The sequence below is a fragment of the Gadus macrocephalus genome, chromosome 21, assembly GCF_031168955.1.
Source record: "Gadus macrocephalus chromosome 21, ASM3116895v1".
Classification (NCBI taxonomy): domain Eukaryota; kingdom Metazoa; phylum Chordata; class Actinopteri; order Gadiformes; family Gadidae; genus Gadus; species Gadus macrocephalus.
This window is the reverse complement of record NC_082402.1, coordinates 18,740,799-18,760,068: the sequence shown is the minus strand read 5'-3', so window position 1 is coordinate 18,760,068 and position 19,270 is coordinate 18,740,799. Positions and strand designations below refer to the sequence as shown.

General features: G+C 46.2%; 2 protein-coding genes and 1 long non-coding RNA gene across 22 annotated transcripts in view; 1 reads left to right on the top strand and 2 right to left on the bottom strand.

The window, feature by feature from the left end:
* Positions 1–19,270, bottom strand: part of ift172 (intraflagellar transport 172) — a 516,193-nt gene that overhangs the window by 166,029 nt on the left and 330,894 nt on the right. The window lies entirely within an intron of this gene.
* LOC132449842 (uncharacterized) lies at positions 12,875–14,995 on the bottom strand. Of its 3 annotated transcripts, none has more exons than XR_009523677.1 (4): positions 14,466–14,995; positions 13,550–14,053; positions 13,264–13,398; positions 12,875–13,156 (listed from the first exon to the last, which is right to left on the bottom strand). It is a non-coding gene; the product is annotated as an uncharacterized LOC132449842 (long non-coding RNA). The 3 variants fall into 3 exon arrangements; XR_009523679.1 differs by having other exon boundaries at positions 13,264–13,448; positions 13,697–14,053; positions 14,466–14,992; XR_009523678.1 differs by having other exon boundaries at positions 13,697–14,053; positions 14,466–14,989.
* Positions 17,378–19,270, top strand: part of afdna (afadin, adherens junction formation factor a) — a 114,436-nt gene continuing 112,543 nt past the window's right edge. For 4 of the 18 annotated variants that reach the window (XM_060041895.1, XM_060041894.1, XM_060041893.1 and 1 more), the window contains exon 1: positions 17,387–17,955. In XM_060041895.1, coding sequence (XP_059897878.1) covers positions 17,854–17,955 — 102 coding nt within the window. In that variant the 5' untranslated portion in view covers positions 17,387–17,853. Of the gene's footprint in view, positions 17,956–19,270 lie in introns of all 18 variants that reach the window. The other 14 variants (XM_060041891.1, XM_060041886.1, XM_060041885.1 and 11 more) reach the window with 8 other exon arrangements.

Genomic DNA, 19,270 nt, shown 5'->3' with positions numbered 1-19,270 from the left:
GACGAAGGGGGAAATAATGTGTTTGCACATTTGAAGAGGCTGCTACAAAACAAAACATTGATTGGCGTGGGATGCCCAGCACATATCCTTAACAACTGTGTCCATCACGGGGCAGATAGGCTTAATGTGGACATTGAAAATATCATTTTCAAAATCTACCAGTACTTCCACATATACACTGTGCGCACAGAGTCCCTCAAAGAGTACTGCGATTTTGTGGATGTGGAATACAGGAGGATGCTGTCACACAGCAAGACCAGGTGGCTCTCTCTATTCCCAGGAATAGAGAGGATGCTGCAGATGTTCCCTGCTCTAAAAGCATTATTTTTATCCCAAGAAAAGCCACCTGTGATGATCAAGGTTTTTTTTGAAAACCCTTTTAGTGAGGTGTATTTGTGGCACATGCACTCCCTCATGTCCATCTTCCACTGCCACATTCAGGAGATGGAAAGGGAGGACAACTCCATCATGGAAATCAAGAAAATATTGAGCAGCATCCACAACGTTGTTATTGAACGGAAGACCAATAATTTCATGTCCCTGAAAGTCAAGGGACTGCTTGCCGCACACCGCAGAGAAGGACTTGGAGAGGGATGTGACAAGTTCATGGCGGATGTGCTAGGCATGTATAGCTCATGCTTGGAGTACCTGGAGAAATGGATGGCGCCCATGGAAGAATTCACACCTTTCATGTGGATGGACATGAGCGAGGCACCTAAGTGGGATGATGTGGAGGCCTGCATCAAGTACCTTGAGGAGAAAGGGGTGGCAATTGACGATGTGAAATGCTTTGACCAAGTGTCCAATTTAAAGAAATTTGTGGAAAGCTGCAGTGAGGATGAAGCATTCATGGGCCTGCAGGTGCACCAGAGGTGGGTCAAGTACTTCGAGAAGGCCAAAAGCATCGGATGCTACTCGGAGCTGCTGAGGATGGCACAGTTTGTCTTCGCACTTTCTCCACATAATGCAAATGTGGAGAGAGTGTTTTCACTGATGCAGAGCCAGTGGACAAAGGAGAGGAACCAGCTCTCAGTTCCATCTTTGAAAGGGATCCTATTTGTGCAATACAATCTCAAAGATATGTCATGCAAGGACTTTCACACGTACATGTTGGGCCACAAGACACTGCTGAAGAAGATCAGCTCTACAGCTAAATACAAATGGGCAAAGAAGGACGAGGAAGAAAAACCAGACGAAGAGGAGGACAAAACAGATGAAGAGGGAGACGAGGATTAAGCAGGGAAGTTAAGATGGTGTGTTGATATTTATTTATTTTTTTTGTATATTTTAAGTTATTTTTTCGAGTATACAAGAGGGTTTTTTTTGTATTATGCTCATTTGTTAATTTATTTTCTCCAATAGGCTACCTGATTGTAAATGAGCTCATTTGTTATTTATTTTAATTATTTTCAATGATTGTTAATCAGCTCATTGGTTAATTCCCCCCCCCCCCCCCCAATAGCCCTACAAAACAGACTTTATTTTGTTCATTACTGAGGCTAAGTGAGTGTTATTTTGAGTTCAGAGTTATTGTTAACTTGTTAAGTGAAGGATGTTAAGATGCAACATTATTTCCGCCCCACCTTCAACCCCCCCCCCCCCGACAAGGTGTCCTGGTTTTCCCAAATGAAAATATGGTCACCCTATTATTACGTCTGCCCCGGAGTGAGTGGATTACACGCTAAATTGTTGGTAGCTTAGCCTAGCGGCTAAGCGCTATTGCCGGCGTGATGGCGGGTGTGACAGCGTTTAGTGTGGAGGAGTTTGTGGCGGAGCCTGCGCTGTGTAAACCAGACAACGGTAGAAAAGTTGACTTATTTGCGATTGCCGACCACTACGGTATTCAAGTTTCGGTCTCTCTCCTTAAGAAGGAGCTGAAAGCTGCCGTGGTGGAGGGGTTAGTGGAAAGGGGTGTGTGTAGTTTACCAGCGATGGAGCGATTGAGCCACGAGCCATCTTTAACGTGACCCCAGGTTCAAAACGTGGCGACATGGACGATAAGCAGTTTACGTTGCCGCGTTTTGACCCATTGTCTGTCGAAACGACTCCCGGCTCCAGAATGGACACCCGGGTAAAGCTGCGTTTAGCTCGTCTCCAGCTGGAGAAGGATAGCCTGGCGATGTCATACTCATAATTCTAGTCAGAATATGAGTCTGAGACCGAACCATTGGGCTGTGATTATAGGGAATTATATTACCAGGAAGGAAAATGCCTCTTCGCTCAATTGGATAGACCTAAAATCTATCAGAGCAACGTAGTATGTGACGTATGTTGTGCGAAGCACAGCTATTCTCAAACTAACTCAACTGAGCGCACGTTCGAAGAAGTAGAAAAAGAAGATGGACATAAACGATTTATGCCGGTTTTGTAAAAAGAATTTAAGGATACACGGACAAATTGGCAACACGGTCAGCATTTTTGAGAAAAAAAGTAAAAGCGCTGAGCGCTCTTTGGTGACGTGGTTGATTACGTTAATGTGTATCATCTGTCCATCAACGTATAAAGCCCGCCCTTACAATTTGATTGGTCAGATCACTTTTTGATCTGACCAAATACCTCCCAACGAGCTCAATTCCAGACTGAATCTCCAGACCAAATATTTTGTGGGCGGAGTTCAGGCTGGTATCCAGGCTAGGAGAAGGAGGAACGGGAGCGTGAATTTCAGCTCCGGAGGGAGCTGGAGTTGAAACGGTTGGAGGCAGAGACCGCTGTCAAGATGCGCGAGCTGGAACTACGGTCTAGCTCAGCTTCGTCTGGTGCACGGTCGTCTGTTTCTTCCGGTACTTTTGATGGGTGAGAGGGAACATTTCTTTGGTTCCCGTTTTTCGAGAGTCGGAAGTTGAGCGTTATTTTGGTGCGTTTGAGCGCATTGCCGCTGCTCTGCACTGGCCGAAGGATGTGTGGGCAACACTGCTACAATGTAGGTTAACAGGTAGGGCTCAGGAGGCTTGCGTTTCTCTTTCTGTGGAGGACGGCCTCTCTTACGAGAAAGTAAAGAGCGCGATATTGCGGGTATATGAGCTGGTGCCTGAGGTGTATAGACAGCGTTTTCGTAGCCTTAGGAAAACAGCAGGCCAGACATACGCTGACTTGGCCAGGGAGAAGGGGATACTGTTTGACCGGTGGTGTTCAACTTGTAAGGCGGATGGCTTTGTTTCGATACGTGAGCTGATGTTATTGGAGGAATTTAAACTGTGTGCCTGAGCGGAACGTTGTAAACCTAAATGAGCAGAAAGTATCTACTCTACGGCAAGCGGCTATCCTTGCTGATGAATTCGCTCTCACCCACAAAAGCGCCTTTTTTAGGCACGAGTCCTCCACTCACCGTGAGACTGCTCTTAGGTCTAGTGACACGCGTGTTCCACGTGCTGGTACATCTTTCTCTAGTCCTAAGACAGATAGGCAATGTTTTTTCTGTCAGAAGACCATTTAGTTGCCGACTGCAATGCGTAGAAACGTAGGCAGCAGACGGTATTTTCAAAGCCCAAGGGTGTGTGGGGCTAGTTAAAACAGTAGCCAATTGTTCACCACCCCCCAGTCAAGCAGGACCTGATGAGTGTTTCAGACCTTTCATTTTCCCTGCATTTGTCTCACTTACGACTCTGCGCCCTGTCTCACTTACGACACTGCGAAAAATCACACTGCGCCCTTAAGCGCAGAGTCGGCCTGTGACGTGAGCCAGTGTTAATTTTGTCAGCTATTTTAGATTTAGTCTTAGTCTTTTGACGAAAATGCTTCGTATATTTAGTCACATTTTAGTCATTGTTTTCCTTTGTAGTTTTAGTCTAGTTTTAGTCGACGAAAAGTCCTTACATTTTAGTCAACTTTTAGTCATTACTTTTAATCAAAATGTTTTCTCTTTTTAAACAAGTTCAATTAGGCTAACCCTATATGGGCTATATGGACACTAGGGATCGACCGATACCGATTTTTTTTAGGGCCAATACCGATACCGATATTTTTTCATCAGCCTTAGCCGATACGCCGATACGCCGATACCGATTTTCTTGAGCCGATTTTTTTTATTTATTTTTTTTAAAGAAACATTTATTGAACTTCAATATAAAAAACAATATTTAACAAATAGTAAAAACAGGTGAAGTAGAACAAGTAAGAACAAGTAGATGAACAATATTTAACAAATAGTAAAAACAGGTGAGGTAGAACAAGTAAGAACAAGTAGATGAACAATATTTAACAAATATTAAAAACAGGTGAGGTAGAACAAGTAAAAAAATAAATAAATCGGGGAAAATCAGCCGCGTATCGGCCGATACGATACACGTAAAAAACGCGAATATCGGCCGATAATATCGGCCGACCGATATATCGGTCGATCCCTAATGGACACCTGCTAAGTTGTTCCACTCAAATAGAGTACTAAAGTGAAAACGTTACGTTGTCCTGGCCCATTTTCAGTTCTAAACAACCGAACGAGAGATGGCGTTCTCCATTGCTTCCATGTGTTGTTTCTTTCAAAATTAAAATAAATAAATTTCAAGAGGTGAAAATCACTACCAATCGAAAAATGTCGAGGCGTTCATGTATTCCCCTGGGGTATTAAAAGGAAAAGTTTGTAAACGTTAGTTTAGTTTAGTTTTTTTTTTAATATGAAGACAATCTATTCTCAATATTACTTACATCATTGGTAAGGCAAACTCACAAATCAATTTGCAAAAAGATTGTTCCTTTTCTATAAAAAGAAAAAAAAAAAAAGTCACCCCGATCTGTTTTCAGTTAGCGTGTTAACTAGGGCTCAAGCCAGAAAACAAGCTCAGGACGTGGATCTGTCTGACTCTGTTTTTGCTTCTGCCTTATCTGAGGACAGGTTGCCACCTACGGGGGAAACGGTAAGTGGTACTGCAAACCTAGGAAAGTATGGAAGTGGGGCAGGCCCCGTTGCTGATCATGTGCTGCCACTGACACGTGAAGCCCTCATCAGCTCCCAATCAGGTGACCCATCTTTAAGGAAGTGTTATGCAGCTGTGGAGGATGTCAGTAAGTGTACTGAGAGTCAGTCGTTTTCTGTAGATAACGGGGTGTTGATGCGGAGGTGGATTTCGCCACTAGGTAAAACCAATTCAGTTGGTGGCGGGGGACCAGTGTGTCAGATAGTGGTTCCTGTTGCATACCGGCGGCATGCACTAGAGGTAGCTCATGAACATCCCTGGGCTGGTCACCTTGGTGTCACTAAAACCTATGATCGTATCCTAAAACATTAGGAATGAAGACAGAAGTGGTACGCTTCTGCAAAACATGTAGTACCTGCCAGGTGGTTGGGAAGCCAAATCAGGTTGTTCCGCCAGCCCCTTTGCACCCTATTCCTGCTGTTGGTGAACCCTTTGAACGTGTGTTGGTCGATTGTGTTGGCCCATTGCCGAGGACAAAGTCTGGTAACCAGTTTTTGTTAACAGTAATGTGCGTTGCCACCCGTTTTCCTGAGGCCATCCCACTGCGAAAAATCACTGCACCTGCCATCACAGCGGCATTAATCAAGTTCTTTACCACGTTTGGGTTACCGAAAGTTGTGCAGACTGATCAAGGAACTAATATCCTGTCGAGGTCTTTTAGGCAAACATTGCAGTCTCTAGGCATCACTCATTCAGTCTCTAGTGCGTATCATCCACAGTCGCAGGGGGCACTTGAGCGTTGGCATCAAACTCTTAAGTCTGCTGCGTAAGTACTGTCATGATACAGGGAGGGACTGGGATGAGGGTGTCCCGTTTACACTGTTCGCCATACGTGGAGTCAAACAGGAGTCCCTGGGGTTCACCCCTGCTGAACTTATGTTCGGGCATTATGTGCGGGGCCCACTGAAGGTATTAAAGGAACAGTTCTTGTGTAATATTTCTCAACAGACTACTGTTCAAGATCTTGTATCACGGTGTAGGGAGCGTTTACGTCATGCTTCTGCGCTGGCTAAAGCGGCACTCTCCTCCTCTCAGGCGAGTATGAAGGAACGGTTCGACCGGAAAGCGGTTGAGCGTGAGTTTGAACCGGCTGAGAGAGTTTTGGTACTGTTACCGACGCCTGGCTCTGCTCTTACTGCCCATTTTTCAGGCCCGTATGTCATAAAGAGTGACACAAACTACGTCATCCACACACCTGAGCGCAGGCGTAAGGTGCGATTGTGCCACATTAACATGCTCAAATCCTATCATTCCAGAGAAGCTGTCCGGGGGGAGCAGGAAAAAACTCCGGAGACTACTGCCCCCGGCGAGGCATCTACTTCCCTGGTTTGTTTGGAATCCTGGTCTGACGATGGTTTGGCGGTACTGGCCAGTGATCAGCAGAGTGGTAGGCTGTCTAACACAGAGTTCTTGTCGAAAATAGACACCCATCTGAACCATCTTCCTGTAGATAGGCGACAGGAGATAGTTTCTTTGTTGCGCTCCCATCTGTCCCTGTTTAGTGACGTACCATCTAGCACCAACGTATCAAAACATGACATCGATGTGGGTACTGCATCTCCCATTAAACAGCATGCATACCGTTGTCCACTAGCCAAAAGAGAGCTGATGAAAAAGGAAGCTGATTATCTGTTGGAAAATGGTTTAGCTGGACCTAGCTGTAGTCCTTGGAGTTCCCCTTGTTTGCTGGCTCCTAAATCTGATTGAACCTCACAGTTTTGTACCGACTATCGTAAGGTTAATGCAGTTACGGTGTCAGACTCATTTCCTTTGCCTCGCATGGAGGACTGTATCGATAGTATTGGGCCGGCCACATTTATTACAAAGCTCGATCTGCTGAAAGGTTACTGGCAGGTTCCATTAACACCAAGAGCCTCTGAGATCTCAGCATTTGTTACCCCAGACCACTTCCTGCCGTATACCGTTATGCCATTTGGGGTGAGGAATGCACCTGCCACATTTCAGCGGCTGATGAACCTGGTGCTAGGGAATGTCAGGAACTGTAGTGTTTACCTTGATGATGTCGTCGTGTACTCAAGCGATTGGGCCAGTCATGTTGCTAGCTTGACGGCAGTGTTTGAGCGGCTTGTGGAAGCATCCTTGACCCTTAACCTAGCCAAATGAGAGTTTGTTAAAGCCATGGTTACATACTTGGGGAAGCAGGTCGGCCACGGGCAGGTCCGGGCCGTAGACGCTAAAATATCGGCCGTGCTGTCCTATCCGGTTCCCACGTCAAGGCGTGAACTACGATGGTTTTTGGGTATGGCTGGTTATTACCGGTGTTTTTGCAAAAACTTCTCGGTTGTAGTTAATCCTCTAACCAGTCTGTGTAGCACTAGGATTCCATTTGTATGGAGTACTGAGTGTCAATATGCCTTTGAGGCAGCCAAGTCTCTTCTCTGCAGTGCACCTGTCCTGGCGGCGCCTAATTTCTTCTGTCCTTTTAAGCTGGAGGTTGATGCGAGTGCTTCAGAAGCTGGTGCTGTGCTAATACAGGATGGGGAGGGTGACGTGTGTCATCCAGTGTGCTACTTCTCGGTCAAGTTCAAACGTCATCAGCTCAAATACTCCACGATTGAAAAGGAGACCCTAGCTATGCTACTCGCGCTTCAACACTTTGAAGTATATGTTGGTGCCAGTCCGTCTCCCGTGGTTGTATACACAGACCATAACCCTCTTGTCTTTCTGACGCAGATGTACAACCACAACCAGCGACTGATGCGTTGGGCCCTATTGGCGCAAGGTTACAACCTTGAGATTAGGCACAAGAAGGGGACCGACAATGTGGTGGCTGATGCCCTGTCCCGTGGGTAAGAAAGAAGAAAAACGTTAAAAGGGAGGAGATAATTCTGATGATCCTGATTCTGTGTAGTGTGCTTTATCGGGGATCGTGCATTATGTAGCAAACTTGGTTTGCACTTATGGGAGGGGGTGTTACGTGTGTGTTTTTCCTCTGCTGTCTTGTGTGCTTTTCCAGGTACCACCCTCCCCATCGGACTGGTCAGACACACCTGCAGCCCCTCAGCAATCAGGTGGATTGCTATAAAGCTGCAGGGATGAAAGCAGATGGGGCCAGTGGGCGAACAGAGTTGGGGTCGCTGTCGGTCGCGAGTCCGAGCTACGTGGTGCTCTTCGTCGTGGCATTGCTCCCTCAGTGGAGGGATAGTGTTATTGTTTGTTTCCGTCTGAACATAGGACTCATTTATGGTCAATAAATGGTATAAAGGTTTAAATCCTCTCTTCCGTTCTTTAAACACCCGGTTTAATATTAATTGTTGCCCCCCCTCTTCCTCTGGACACCACAGGAGGTGTTATTTCCCCTCCCTCTGTTGCCCCGACGTCAGTTGTGCTGATTGGCTGTGGAGGATTGAACAGGACAACAGAAGACACACGCGAAACGCTGCCTCCCCGAAACTCCCGTGACTGACACGGGTAGCGAGAAGAGCTTGACAGTTGACTCTGAATGTTCTATGCCCAGGCCTTCTAGGTCAGCCCTTCACGACTTGGGTCTGCAGGACATTGACATTGACTCAGCTGACCTGCCTCCATTCTGGAAAGCAAAGGCAGTTGATCTACTGACAAAGTATGAGTCCATCTTCTCTCACCACAGCATGGACTGCGGTACAGCAAAAGGGTTTGTCCACTGCATCCACCTGAGTGATAGCAAACCCTTCAGGCTGCCGTATCGTAGACTGTCTCCATCTCACTATGACAAGCTCCGGATGGAGCTTGTCATAGATAATAATAAAAATAAGTAAGTAGCAGCATCAATAATAATAAAAAGTAACGATGTGAAGTGTAGGGTGTTCAATTGGTAGTGATAGCAGCCACAGGTAGGGTTATTGTGCAATAGATAAATGCTGTGCAAATACAATAGATGGTTAAATACCAGTCTGTTGTTGTGGTGTGCGTGTGGATGGTTGGGGGGTATTGTGTTTCTCCAGGAGTCTGACTGCTTGGGGGAAAAAACAGTTTGTCATCCTCTGGGTTTTGGCCCTTAGGCTTTGGTACGAACTTGACCACTGCATTGGAGCCATGTGTAGCCACGGCTTATGACACAGCCCTGGGGGGCTCCTGTGCTGATGGTCAGAGGGGAGGAGATCTTGGAACCCATCTTCACCACCTGTTTTCGATCCGTCAGGAAGTCAAGGATCCAGTTGCATAGGCTGGGATCAATGCCTAGGTGCCTGAGCTTCCTGTTGAGTCTGGAGGGGACTATTGTGTTGAATGCCGAACTATAATCCACAAATAGCATTCTCACATAGGTGTGAGTGGAGTGCTGTGGCAATGGCGTCATCTGTCGATCTGTTCTTTTCTAAATTGGTGGGGGTCCAGGGCTGGTGGCAGTATTCTGCAGATCAGCACCTTGATGAGCTTTTCAAAGCATTTGCTCACTATGGGGGTGAGAGCAACAGGGCGCCAGTCGTTTGGGCATGTTACCTTGCTCTTCTTTTGTACTGGAATGATTACTGATGACTTGAAGCAGGCTGGCACTATGCCCGTGGAGAGGGAGAGGTTGAAAATGTTTGTGAATACAACAGCCAGCTGGTCCGCACATTCCATCTCCCACCAAGATAAGGTCATTCCTTGGTATGGTAGGGTTCTACCAGCAATTTTTTGATGGCTACTCTGAGATCAGCAAGCCCCTCTTTGCTCTTACCTCTGGAGTGAAGAAACAACGTTACAGTAAGGGGAAAAGGGGGCCGCCTGTAACAAGGAAACTTACCTCTGCTGACTGGACAGCGGAATGCGGAGAGGCTTTCAAGAGGCTAAAACTAGCTTTGCTAGATAATGCTGCTCTGGCTCATCCAGACTTCAGTAGGCCCTTTCTGCTCTCTGTCGACGCCTCCTCCAATGGTCTTGGTGCTGTGTTATCTCAACTGGCTGAGGGTGAGAGTGCAGCGCGTCCGATTGCTTTTGCCAGCAAATCTCTGTTACACCCAGTCTCGCCACCCAGCGCACAGGTTGGAGTTCCTGGCGCTCAAATGGGCTGTCCGTGACAAGTTCAGCCACGGGCTGAGAGGCTACATATTTACGGCATGGACGGAAAATAATCCATTGACCTACATTCCGAGTAAGCCTAAACTCGATGCCTGCGAACAGAGATGGGTGGCCAAGCTCGCTCCATTCAACTTCGAAATAAGATACATCCCCGGCCCTAAGAATATTGTGGCGGACGCCCTCCGCCGGGAGCCTTTGGTACAGCCCAGTGTGCCTCATCGTCTCACCAAGGTCCCATATGGTGCACTCATGAAAGAGGCAAACGCCTTGAATCCTGACAGTGTGCAGGATGCGTTTCGTCAGTCCTGTAACCCGCGAGTCATGCAATCTCCCAGCAATGCTGTGACAGTGGACCAAGCGGTCATTGGACCAAGAGCATGTGCCTTTCTCCTCCCTCAGCTTGTGCAATCCATCCGACCACGCAAGCTTTCCGACATCCGTCCTTTGCCTAAAGAGACGTTGATAGATTCACATCGGTACTGAGGGAAGAGGTCCTCAGAGGTGTGCATGATGAAGCAGGTCACCAAGGCCAGAGAAGGACGCTTTACCTCTCTAGACAGAGATTCTACTGGCAAGGCATGGAGGGAGATGTGAAGGAATATGAACGGTGCTGTCACTGCTGTGTACTTAGCAAGTCTCCTGAGCCGGAGGGCAGGGCACCACTCGAGAGCATAACGACATCTAGGCCTCTCGAGTTGGTATGCATTGACTTTTGGTTGGCTGAAGATTCTTCCAACAAGTCACTTGATGTGCTTGTGGTTACCGACCATTTTACCAAACTGGCCCAGGCGTACCTCTATCCAAACCAGTTAGCAAAAGCTGTCGCAAATCAACTCTGGAACAACTTCTTCTGTGTATACGGCTTTCCTCCATTCAGACCAGGGTGCCAACTTCGAAATGCAGTCTCATAGCCGAGATGCTCATTGCCGCTGGTGTCCAGAAATCGCGCACCACCCCGTACCACCCCATGGGCAATGGAGCTGTTGAGAGATTCAATCGCACCCTTGGCGGTATGATAAGATCCCGGCCGCCCAAGGCCAAGCACAGGTGGCCGCAGCATCTGAAATCTCTCACCTTCGCCTATAATGCCACAGTGCACGAAACCACAGGGTTTGCTCCATTTCAGCTGATGTTTGGGCGGACACCCAGGCTTCCAGTCGACCTGTTGTTTGGGTCTGTCCTTCAAGATGATCAGCTGGTGGATTATGACGCCTATGTGCAGCGTCTCAGGCATAACCTGGCAGAGGCCATAAAAATCACTAAGACCTCCTCCACTAAACTGCAGCAGAGACAAGCTGCCTTATACAACAGGAAGTTTAAGGGCGCAGTTGTGGAAGTTGGAGACAGTGTTATTTTCGCCAACAAAGGAGAGGGTTGAAAGGGAAAGTTGGCTGATTGCTGGGACAATCAATTGTACACTGTTGTGGAGAAACAGAAAAAAACACACCTTCAGTATCAAGAACTGTACAACTGATCGAGAGAAGGTGGTCCATAGAAATTTGATAATGCCTGTCAACTTCTTGCCTATACCACCTGGGTCTGAAGATGACGGCTCCTGTGTGAGTGACCTTGCTGCTGGTGCTACAGATGATTCCTTGCCGGATGGCAATTTGGGCTCTGCCGTCCTGCCTGATTGTGAACCAGAGGACAGGACTTTTTCTTGGATCTCACGACTGCCAGACTCAAATGGAGATCCGCTGGATGCTTTGTCGGCTGACGGACCTGTCCAGATTGTCTCTTGTGACACACCTCTTGATCTGGAGGAGACTGTTGTCCCTCCAGCCCAGACTATCTCCTGTGACTTACCTGTGGATACAGATGATTGTGTCAGCTGCTTGTGTCAGACAAATCTACCTGACTTGACAGCTGACGTTGACTGTCCTTCGGACCAGACTGACTTGCGACTTACCCCTGTGTCAGCACCTGATTTGCAGTCTTCTGTTGAAGGTGACCAGGCTGTAGATAAGGTACAGCCTCCTCAGCCCTCTACTGCTGGCAGTGGTATAATGCTAGGTGTGAGATCTAGATATGGGAGGGTTATTAGACCTGTAGTCAGGTTCTTCCAAAATATGCACCAGAAAGTTCTTGCTGGGTTCTAATGTTTTGTGGATCTTGTTTTTTTGTATATATTAAAGTGGTGTTTTATTTTATTTTATTTTTCTCACAAGAGGTAAAGCTCTGTATGGTTACGGGAACCTGTGTGACCTAAGATGTTGTGGGTCCAGGTGGTTGTCGATTATACTGTGTAAATTATGTGGTATCAGGTAGCCTTAAACGGGTATGTTTTGCCTCATTCTAATAGGGGATTATCACGCTGATACGTAGTACTTCCGCATTCGGTGTTCATTGTGCACTGTGACATCCGGTGAACCACTCATCACTCTGGCGAACTGATGATGGAGGACCGGCAGTTCACTTTCACGACATCCCTGGTAAATGTACCCAAAGTCACGTTTTCTGAAGTTCACAGACTTACCGAACAACACTCCATAACAGCCCGCCCCAAACTGGACAAGGGATTGTTTATTTTTCGAGAAATATAACGACTACGAATGCGAGTGTCTGCTAGCTAGCTTACGCTAGGTAGGTTGGCTTATGCTAACGTCGGTTTGGCGTCAGCTCAGTCTGGAGGGATGAAATGATAAGAGATGAAAAATAAGGTAGACTTGTACTTCTTTGGTACATATATGAATGTGTATCTTCAGCAGAAAGTGAAATGAATGTGAAATGAACTGAATGAATAAAGGAACTGAAAGAATAAAATGATTTAATTCATTCTCATCATTTACTACATTATATATTAACATTATTTTGAATACTTTCAGGATGGACTGACTGGACTTTAAAATTGATTATAGATGAAAGACTTCTCATTCAATTACATTACATGTCATTCAATATATACAATGTTTTCAGTGTACAAAATTACAGCTCCGGAAAAAATGAAGGGACCAATCCAAATGTTCAGTGCCTCTCGTTTTAATATTTATATATTATATTTAATATTTATAGGTACATGTTTGAGTAGAAACACTATTCAACAGGGATGTAGCCTTTTAAATCAAGTGGTCCCTGGAAGTTGGTCATCACACAGCAGACGGTCCACAGCTGATTGACTGTCGCAGACAAGGTGAAAGGACAGTGTGTTCCCAGATGCGGTATTCCTTGACTCTGCCTATTGCTCTTTCTACGAGGATTCGAAGTCGAGCGATTGCTTGTGTTTTCAGAGCATCCTCTTCAGTGAACTGCGCAGTGGTTAGAGATAAATTAATTAGTAATATTATTGTGAGTGCTTCAGTCCATCTTAAACATTTGTCTGCATATCTTAATGGTCACATTTGGGTCACATTACCTGTCATCTTGAAGGGTGGTATAATCAGCGTTGCCCCACGATCAGCTAGTGGCTTCTCGATGGTGAAACCCTTGTCTGCCATGCAGCCATCTCCTGGCTCCAGTAAATCCAGCAGTCCACTTCGTTCAGTCAGCTCTGGGTCGGAGATGGAGCCGGTGAAGAGACTTGACACAAAAGTCACAGCACTACAAGGGGCAATCCCAATCAAGGCCTTAAAGGTTGTTGTGTTCTTGTAAGATGATGTTCGGGTAATCATCGACTGCACCTCGGTGCAGTCGATGATTACCTGAACATCTGGACTGTACTGCACAAATTATCTTGGCATGGTGTTCTTGACTTGCAGTTTACTCATCCAGATGGGGAGGGAGCCAAGGAGCAGGTAACGGTAGTTGGCCCACGGTATAACAACATGGTAGACAGTGGACACACTGACCTGAAACATGTCAGCCAGCACCTTCTCTTGCAGGCCTGCAGCAACCCGGCAGCAGAAGAGAAAAAACTCAACCAGTTGCAGTCTACACGTTGGACTGGGAGAAATGGGTTCAAATGTTTGTTTATTTTTCTGAGCTTTCGACCAATAAACCAACATGGAGGCAGATGGTTGAATAACCTCCCAGAAGTCACAAAAAACATCTCTTGACGTGAATCTGGTGTAAAAAAGGATGTCCGCGTCTGAGACACAGAATCTGTGAAAATGCACTTGAACCACTTTCAGCTGTGACAGCTCTCATCAGCTCCTTGACTGTTTCTTCCAATTGCTGTATGTTTACAGCAGCAGCATCCAGTGCACCTGTATGAGATGAAATTAAAACATCTAACCCAGATTTTGGCTGTGACTTGCATATTGGAAGCAGTTTGGACCTCTAAAGAAATTGCTTTTTGTAGCTCAATATTGCTTTTAAATTTTGCTTTTTATAGCTCAATATTCACCTGTACAATTAATTAAGTAAGATATAAAATGCAACATTTGTACTTGTGATGAAGCTTTTCACATTGTGGTTTGGTCAAATGCTGGGACATTAATAAGACTAAACATGTTGTGCCTGAGTTCTGAAAAGTTGACCTACCTCCTCGGTATAACCTACTAATAGCCAATTCTGTGATTAAACCATAGGTAGTACATCCTGTCAGGTAGGTGGTTTAAGAACAGTATGGGGTAATAGTAGGCCAATATTTCAGAACACTAACAAACACTGACAAACCTGGTTTAGGAGCAGAACCGAAATCATGTTCTGTCATCACCACCGAAGCTGAGATCTCCTCCATCGGCTCTTATTCACAGGGCAGCGGTTGCTCCAGGGGAAGGGATGGGTGAACGTCATGGCCTAAGCGAGTTGATGCTCTTTTATAAACAGACCCCCTTCTTGGCAGTCCCCAGTTGTTCCACTGGAAACGGGAGGGTACAGACCCGATTTTCAGTCGCTTGGTGTGACCCCGGTTGGTTGCTAGCTGTAGCGTTTGTAGTCTGATTCACTAAAGTGCCGGCTACAAACAAACATGCTACCTTGTTTTATTTTAAAGTTTGGCCCTTCATCCCGGCGAACCGCTTGAATCCACTTCTTCCTTAGACTAATTTCAGTCGGGAATCCATGAAAACTTAAGTAGGGTTGGTGTTGTTTGTTAGATGTACAAAGTGGAACAGAGAGCAGTGACATCTCGCCTTTGTTTCAGCCATGGTGGAAGTGCGCCGGAAGTGTTCATGCACAACGAAGACAAATCCCGCCACCGGAACCAGGAAGCGTGATAATCCCCTATTCTTCAGGGATGGTCACTGACTGGAATGCTTGATACCTGTGGTATGAACGGTACTGAATTTTTTATTTTATTTTTGTTATTCACTGTGTATTTGTTGGTTGTTTTCTGTCCCTGATATGGTTTGTTTCAGGGTTTCTCACAGCACTTGTATGTTTGTTCTTTGAATGGGCAAGTGGAAATCAGTAGAGGGGAATGTAGCGGGGTTGGTGCTTCCCATTTGCCATTGCCAGCGAGATCCTTGCGCTGGCTGTGGTGGTGGGAGTGCTAGAGCTCCCTCTAGCGGAATGTGGGGGTAGTATTTTGCATTGCTGCCTCCTCTCCTCAGTCAACGTGCACCCCGGCTGGGAGAGGCTGCTATTTTAAGGATTCTCACCCATGATTTTCCCCTGTTGAAAATGTAACCAGGTATGCCACCATGCTCATTGATATATATTTTTAGTGGGTCGTTTAATGTTTAGTGTTTTGTGTGATGCATTTATTTTCATGCAAATGGTCCGTCAACGTGTACCCCGGCTGGGAGAGGCTGCCATTTTAAGGATTGTCACCCATGATTTTCCCCTGTTGAAAATATAACCAGAATAAACAGCTGGCTGCCAATGGTTTTCATCGTGCTTATTCACAACGCTACGAGAGAGAGGGTACCCATGTGTAGCGGTTGAAAAAAAATAGGCTATTTATTTCAGGTAGCCTATTTTTTCACCAAAATAATTAAAAAAAACATGAAAGTTTAAAATCCCCCCCAAAAATCACGTTCCCAGCGCCCCCCTAGGTTATGCGAACGCCCCCCAGGGCCCCTGTTGAGAACCATGCTATAAACCCTTTAGTATCTGTGGTATAAAGGCTGGGACGAATTTCTAATTATAAATATGTACAATCCATAACGTTAACTCTCTGCCACGTAGTTCAGCGGACTAGAATACCTCCTGTTGCCAAGTCGTTTATATTTGGATTGTAAAACACATGAAAATATAAATGAATGATCTTAATTTCATCTCCTTGGCAAGTGACCTTGGTATAAGCGGGACAATTCCCTTCGAGGTGTCAAAAACATGTTTGATCGATCGTAATTAAAGGGGACTCGTTTTTGAGGGAGATGAACTCAAACAGAGTATACATTTGATAAGCATGCAATACGAATAACTGTGCGTTCACACCAAACGCGACGGGGCGACAAGATCCCATACAAAGTGAACATAGAGACGCGTATCGGGCGAATTTTTCGCGAGTGAAAACCGGCTAAAGGTTTTGATTTGTCGCTCCACACTTTCGCCGTGCACTGGCGAGCGTGTTCACGAGGATTTGTGGCGCGACAAATTCGCTCAAGTGGAAATATTTCAACTTTGACTCAAATTTCGCGTGATGACAGCCAATCAGCGTTCAACAGCGTGGCCACTGAGTGACATGTGTAACTTAACGGCCAATCAGCATTCAACCGTCAAACTCAGTGCAGTGCAGTCCGGGGTGGACTGCAGCATGAAGGAGAAAGTGATTGTTGCCGTATGCGACTCCCGGAGCTCTATATATAATAGTATATAATATCATATAATTGTATAGATAATATCACGGCCAAAAGATCTGTGCGCCTCGGGATGGCCGTAGAGCATGGAGCTCTCATAGGGATTGGGCTTCTCGGGCGTTGCTATGGTTTCCGGTCTTGTGTGTTCCAACGGTTTATTAGGTAGACCTATCTAATAAATCTTTCTATTCAATACTTCATTCACTGCCTCTTCCGTGGTCATTACAATATTAGGAATAGACTGCGTCGGGTTCTCTGACGTCTCTCCCTCTTCCACAAAAGGTAAAGACATGCAATGGTGGTTATCTCAGCCGTGGTTGAGAATGAATTGGCATGAAGCACCGTTGTTGGCCAAAAGTTGTGGCGTGACAAATTCGCCCAAAACTTGCACAGCGACAGATTATGATTTGTGGCGCGACAAAACTTCAGCGACATCGCGAACCGGCGACAAATGTCACGTTTAGTGTGAACGCCCAGTAAGAAAATGCATAATTATTAAAGTATTTGAATTGTTTTGTTATGTTGGCAAGCAAGAAGTAGAATAAACGGGATGATCAGTCTTATTAAAAGGGTTTGTGCAACCAACCTCACAACAAGACATGATTGCGGCTCTTGTCGCTCTCGTCTCTTTCTGCTAAGGACATGCTCGTAGAGCAGGGAGTGAGCTAGATTGACGTAGACGGATAATCCCTCCATAGGTCCACCATGGTTCAATTATGTTCAACTTTTCAGGCAGCGGCGGATCCGTCGGCCAATCAGATCGCGGTTATGCAAATGCAATCCACGCCTCTACTGGATCCATTTTGCAATAACAAGAAGGAAGAAGCAGGAAAAATCAGGCCGTTCTATTTTTTCAAAGGAATGTGGAATGATAGGATTGTGTTTAGTCACCTGTTTGTGTCATCTTTTGTATTTAAAAGTACGCATGCAGTGTGAACATGGCATAAACGAGGCCAAACTGTGCATGCGCTTCATGCACGTTGAGTTGTGGGCGTCGGGAACGAGCGAGGACGGAGCGGGTGCGCGCGGAGCACGGAGCGGGAGTGCGACAAACGCTGTACGCAAGGGGAACGCGGAAACACACACACACACTAGCTGTCGGTGTTTGGGTCGGCGGGGTGGAACCAGAGAACCAGCGGCGAGGGGAGCGACACACTAGACTCTGACGGCTACACGGCCGTCGTCGTCGAGCGCGCTGGTTGTTATTGGTTGTTCGGTGTGAAGTTTTATTCTCGTTTGGTTCCGGAACAGATCAACAATCAGGATCAGCTCTTATTACAACACTGCTTCGGATCAGCGTCACACCAACACAGCTCACCATGTCGGGCAGCAGGGAGGAGGAGAGGCGGAAACTGGCCGACATCATCAACCACTGGAACGCAAACCGGCTCGACCTGTTCGAGATCAGCCAGCCGACCGAGGTACGTGAGGTCGGGGATTAGCAAAGGGAGGGCCGGTCCGTCCTGTCCTCCCCCTGGTGGTGGGGAGGCCCAGGGATGAGCCCCGGGCGGGCTGTTCCCACGGGTCCAACCCACGGTGGTGTTTGGGTTTGAGTGGGGAAGAATCCTCGGTGTGTTTCAGGCCGGAATGTGTAGAATATCTACTGGATGACCAGCTGACGGAGAAGGGACGTGAGGCTCGCTGGCTACCTAGCTCCTTGGCTACCTAGCTTCTAGGCTACCTAGCCTCATAGCTGGCTAGATCATTGAACGGTAGCCGCATACCTGTATGGTGTCTATATGTCGTCATATTTAGTTTCTACACAGTAACATCATGTACTGAATAAGGTTTAGTTTGAATAGTACATGTCTAAATATTCGATGTATGTAATACGAAGTACACACTGATGTTGGATTTATTGACCAGCTAGCAAGGAGCAGCAAGTGCATGAAATGGTTCCCAGCCTAGTTGGCTGTTTTGTAACGCAACATAAACACAGAAAGATGCAACAGAGATACAAATGCCGGTAGGACACGGAGCGGTAGATAAATAAATAAAAAGAACCGTGGCATTGCAATCGGGTTTCTTGTGTCATGGTCCTGGAATGGCCATGTGAACATTGGCTGTAATGGACTTCTGAACATGGGCTGTAGTGGACATGTTAACATGGGCGGGAGTGGATATGTGAACATGGGTTGGAGTGGATATGTGAACATGGGCTGAAGTTGACATGGGAACAGTGGCTGTAGTGGAAATGATGGCTACGAATATCCCATTGATAATAATATATACGTCAGGGCGCTGGACATGACGTATATATTTGAATATTATTGAATATTATGGTATTACTTTGACAGCTGCAGTCCAGTGTGAGGATTTAAAGTGTTGTGAACTGAAAGGCCCAAACGATGCAGTTGAAGCAGGGCAAAAAGAGAGGCAGTCCCAGGCCGCTGAGTCGGCCTTTTGCTCCCTGTTCTTGATTGTTTTAGCATACAGAAGAATACCAACAGGCAAGGATAACACTCGCACGTACCCAAATTTAATCTGCTGAAATGCATCATTCCCATGCATTTAACATTCTCTTTACATGCAGAAAGCCAATTAATAATAATAATACTCAATAACAATTATATTAACTTTATAATTTGCCTTTCTTGTAGAAATATTAACGAAAGTTCTATAGAGACCGGCAATCTCTTAGGAAATCCCTACAACGCCAGAAAATGTAGTTTCATTGGAACGGTCGGTGGCCCTGGTTTCTGATACCCATATACTATACTATTTAGAATGCCAGAA